Source organism: Tupaia chinensis, unplaced genomic scaffold, assembly GCF_000334495.1.
Source record: "Tupaia chinensis unplaced genomic scaffold, TupChi_1.0 Scaffold139602_1, whole genome shotgun sequence".
NCBI lineage: Eukaryota > Metazoa > Chordata > Mammalia > Scandentia > Tupaiidae > Tupaia > Tupaia belangeri.
In genome coordinates this window covers 958,248-963,180 of record NW_006199485.1, presented here as the reverse complement: position 1 = coordinate 963,180, position 4,933 = coordinate 958,248, and the positions used below count along the sequence as shown (strand labels likewise).

Sequence of the window (4,933 nt, the reverse complement as noted above, 5' to 3'; positions counted from 1 at the left end):
GATGGCCTGGGACAGGAAAATCTGTTTGGGAGTTTTCACTTCTTGCTATTTACAAAAATTGTTTGTTTTTCTCTGAGTCGAGGGTGGGGTGGGAGGAGAGTTAAAACTTCAGAAGAGGAGCGAATAATTAGTTTGCCGACCAGAGTCGGTAAAAGACCTATCTCAGCCGGCAGGCGATCAATACTCGGCGGTTGGTTCATTCATTAACCCTTTGTGATCCTGCCCGAGCCTAGGATCCAGTAGATGTACCCTCCACCCCGTAATTAAAAAACAAAACAAAACCCAAAAATCCTTAGCCTTTATGGCTGGACTGGATTTGTCTGCATTCTCGCCTGGATTGTCGGTTTGTTTTTCTTTGGTTGTTTTGGTGAATCGATTTTCTGCTGTCATGAGTGAACCTGAAACTCTGGCGTTGCTCTCAAAGTTTGGGGCTCCCCTTTCTCATTCTGGACCAGCTGCGCTCTCGGTCCTCCCACCAGACTCGAAGCAGCCAGAAACTGGTGGGGCGGAAGGCAGTCCTAGGGGGTGACCGCGTCTCCATAAGCCTCGGGTTTCGATTTTTTTCCCCTTGAGTCTCTATTCTAATTCTCCGGAACCGGGGAGCCCCAGAACCGGGTCCTCTGGAGGCAGAGGCGGCAGAAGCCGGCCCACGGGCGGGCGAGATTCCTGTCGCGGCGGCGCCGCACGCACTCTCCCGGCCGGACCCGTGTGCTTTGCCGGAGGAGTAGCAGAACAATTTAAAAATAAGTCGCGGAGAACGACCCGCTGCCTCTCCGCCCTGGGGTTCAAGTTCTCCCAGAGGTTAGATAAAAGAAAAGGTTTTCTGCAGATCGTGGCGGTCAACCCCCAGGCGGGCACTACCGACCCTCCCCTGTCCCAGGTTTCGGGCGGGCGCAGAGGTGGCGAGACTCGCAGCGACCGGGCGGCTGTGCGGTCCGTGGAGTTCAGTATCCTGGGACTAACCCGGCCAAGGCAGCTGTTGGTTGGGTGCTGCCAGGTGGAGATTCGGCTGAGGCAGCTGGGCTGGCATCCCCTAAGCGTGCCTCGGAAGTCTTTGGCCCCAGCGGGTCTAGTCGCACGGGTTGTGCAGAGGCTCTGAGCTCTGCGCCCCGCCAGCCCGCCTCGGGAGAAGTGCGCGGCTCTGGTCAGAGCAGACCCCCTAATGGGACTATTGCTGTATTCCCCCCACCCCCGCAGGGAACGACACAAGCCCGGAGAGTTTCCTTTTGCACAACGCGCTGGCCCGAAAGCCGAAGCGGATCCGAACCGCCTTCTCCCCGTCCCAGCTTCTAAGACTGGAACACGCCTTCGAGAAGAATCACTACGTGGTGGGCGCCGAGAGGAAGCAGCTGGCACACAGCCTCAGTCTCACGGAAACTCAGGTGAGTGCCGCTCCCGTGCGACGACCCCATCCAGGCGGTACCCCTGCCTCAAATCTCTGGACACAAGCAACTGCTCTCCACCACACTCACAAGTGCGGACCTCGGAGGGCCTTCGGTAAAGGGCCGGGGAGCTGGTTCCACTCCCAGGCTCGGGATTTATGTTTCCGGATGCCGGGCTTTTTGGGCTCTAACAAGGGGCTAAAAGAGCCGACCCAGCCCAAGATCTGAGAAGACCTGCGGAGTTGCTGCTCCCTCTGCGCATACAAGGCGTGCTTTATATCTGCTGGCTAAAACTTCGCGCTTTTGGTGAGACTTCTGGTGAAAGTCCTGGGGACCCCCCCGCAAGCTTCCAGGAAGAAGGAAAGGGCAGCGTGTTGCCCAATTGTTTTAGGCTGGAGAGGGCAGGGAGTGGGGTAAGGGCACATCTGAGCGACTGTGGGCTCGCGCTTACGCCATAAGCTCCAGTTACTGCCCTGAAGGGGACAGAAGAATCAGAAGACAGAGGCCAGGAGTCCTGTATGCACCCTAAGTCGGAATAATAAAGCTGGAAGGCCGCAGAGACGGTCTTTCTCAGGGGACAGGCCCTTCTGCATAGGGTCCTTAGGCAGACCTGGCTTGGGTTTGTCCAGGGCTGGAGGGCTACAGTAGGCGCTACTGTACGGAGCTGCAGGGCGGGGTCAAAGTTCTCAGTAAACAGTAACGTTTTCGGGCAGATTAAGTTGTAACATTTTTTTTTTTCTGGGAAGCGCAAAAAAAGGTCGAGGCTTTTGTTTTAAAACGTACCTCCCAGACAAAACCGAGGAGGGCCTCGCGCAGTTTTGTGCCTGGCCAGCACAAGGCGTGGCCCGACTAATTTCTCCTGGACAGCAGAGGTGGCGGTGGTCTTTGTCCGCCTCGCTGCCCACGCTGCCTGGAGTCTTTGTGTGCGTGTCAAGCCCCGAGCGCACCGACGCGCGCCTTGGGCGAGCGCCGGGGAGAAATGAACCGTCCTCCCCCTCAATTAGCAAACTCAAAGCAAATTAAACTCAGCCTTGTTCCCGCTCGGCTTTTTCACGGGGCACTTTGGGGAACTGGGGCATTGGGGAGAGTTAGCCCGACCAGTCTTCAAAGGAGGGAGTAGAGCTAGAGCGGACCTCAGGGGCCCAGAGGCTGGGCTGGTCTGCGATGCTGCTACCAGGTTAGCTCAGGCCCCAAGGGCATGGGAGGTGTGCATAGTCACTGCCATCTCTCACCTACACTCCACTGCTAGGAAGCCTGGACAGTATTATTGTCTGTTCTAGTTTCTGAATGGGGACCCACCACCCAGCTTCCCCAGGGGGCCATCAGATCACAGCTGACTCCCACTCCATTGCTCCCAAGACCTGGAGGAACAGCTCTGGGGGAGGCCACACTACCAGCACCGCCCTGGTAGGAAGTGATGTGATCCGGGGGTCCTAGCTTGACCCTGGTCTCTTCTGGGGTTGGTTAGTGTTTGTGTATGGGGGGGGGGACATCTCTCTCGTTCTCTCTCTCCCTCTCTCTCCTCCCCTCTTCTCCTCTTTCTTGGTTTCTCTTACTTCTGCCCCACAGTCTTTCAGAAGCTTTCACTTTGAGTCCCTGTCTCTAGCTGGAAAGATACATCTGGTTTGGTTCCCAGCCTTGCAGCCCTCACCACTTTCTCCAGGCTTCCTCCAGCTCCACACCCTTCCTGCTCACCTGCAAGAGTTCCTACCCACAAAGGAAAAAAAAATGATCGCAGCTCAGGCGACCCTGATGGCCTACTCAGGGCCCCAGCCTGGCAAAGGAGGCGCTATATTTAGGCAAAGGCGCCCAGACCGGCAGAAAATAGAAAGCACATTGGGCCCTACGGGAAGCAGCAGCCACCACCGCAGAGGCTGCAGCAGCCGACTTAGTCTTTCTTGCACTTGCTTGCAGGAGGGAGTTAGGGGTGACTCTCTATGTCCCCTTGTTGTTTCCACAGGGGTTTTTCTCACTTTGCAAGGCCCTTGTTCTCATTTCTTGCTGAGAGGGAGGTCTGTGAGGGTACCCAGTGCTGGGCCAGGCTAGGAAATGCTCCGTAGGCTATGGGCTCTTCAGAAGGGCTCAGACCAGAGAGCTGGGCTTCCCGTGGGGAGGCCGGACCTTAGGACCTGCATTTCGGGCACTGGGCCTTCGCAGTCTCAGACCAGAGTGTGGGAGCATGGAATGCACCGAGGCAGTGGGCCCTCGGTAGGAGCGGACTGGGGAAGAATTGACCGGCTTCCTTTGCCTCTCCTCTGCAGGTAAAAGTATGGTTTCAAAACCGAAGAACAAAGTTCAAAAGGCAGAAGTTGGAGGAAGAAGGCTCAGATTCGCAACAAAAGAAAAAAGGGACGCACCATATTAACCGGTGGAGAATCGCCACCAAGCAGGCGAGTCCGGAGGAAATAGACGTAACTTCAGACGATTAAAAACACAGAACCCCACAGACACGGACAACACGGAGCGAAACAGACAGGGCGAGGAGGGAAAGAAGAGAAAAACCCTATAAGATAAAAAAGCAAACCGCACACACATTCACCGGGAAAGGGAGAGGGGTCAGAGGGAGCCATGGCGCCCGTCGCAGACTTTGGGCAGTGAGGTAGCAGGAGTCCCAATCGGAGGCTGTGCTGGAGATCGCAGAAGACGGAGGCTCCTTCATCAACATGCAACCCTCAACTAAAGAGGCAGCTGAGTGAGTGAGTGAGAGAGACAGATTGAGGGAGAGAGAGGAGAGAGAGAAAGACAGAGAGAGAGAGAGAGGGAGGGAGAGAGAACCGACTGTTGCCACGCCGAATGCGCGCACTGACAAGGGGAGCTGTCAGTCAGACGCCAAACCAGCGAGACAAGATGATTGGCAGGTATTCCGTTTATTGCAGTCCACTTTAAAAAAATGATGATGATAATGATAAAAAAAAAACCCCAAACAACTCAACCAGGCACAGGACTTTTTATTTTGCACTTCACAATGTTTTATCCCCAATCTTAAGAAAATAATAGTCATACCAAGTGAAATTCCGTATCGAGCCCCTCCCACACCTGTTTCAAACACTCGAATTGCATGTAGCAGTTGTTGAGCGAATGGTGTCTAAAGACAGAAATGAATTGTAATTTTGTTTTCCTTCTAAAGCCAGGTTCTGTGTGCTTTTTATTTTGATTCTTTCCAAGAAATGTGCAGTCTGTAAACACTTTTTGATACCTTCTGATGTCAAAGTGATTGTGAAAAGCTAAATGAAGTAGGCTCAGCGATAGTGGTCCTCTTACAGAGAAACGGGGAGCAGGACGGGGGGGCTGGGGGTGGTGGGGGAGGGTGCCCACAAAAAAGTCAGTACTTGTGCTGGAAAAAAAGAACCCGAAATTAATGATATTTCTTGGACATTCCCTTTTCTAACATCCTGAGGCTTCAAACCATGAAGTAAACCTCTTGTTTTAGTGGTTGGAGAAATTGGCCAAGTTCAACCATTCACCGTAATGGCCATTCCAAACTTTCAATCTATCCATGGCAAAAACTGAAGGACTGTAGTTAGCGGGGAGGATGTTAAGTGTGGCCAAGG

At 54.0% G+C, this 4,933-nt stretch overlaps 1 protein-coding gene across 2 annotated transcripts in view; it reads left to right on the top strand.

The window, feature by feature from the left end:
• Positions 1-4,289, top strand: part of EMX2 (empty spiracles homeobox 2) — an 8,960-nt gene extending 4,671 nt beyond the window's left edge. The window contains exons 3-4 of one of the 2 annotated variants that reach the window (XM_006162054.1): positions 1,198-1,382; positions 3,644-4,289. In XM_006162054.1, coding sequence (XP_006162116.1) covers positions 1,198-1,382; positions 3,644-3,811 — 353 coding nt within the window. In that variant the 3' untranslated portion in view covers positions 3,812-4,289. The remainder of the gene's footprint in view (positions 1-1,197; positions 1,383-3,643) is intronic. The other variant, XM_006162055.2, reaches the window with a different exon arrangement.
• Positions 4,290-4,933: the final 644 nt, after the last annotated feature.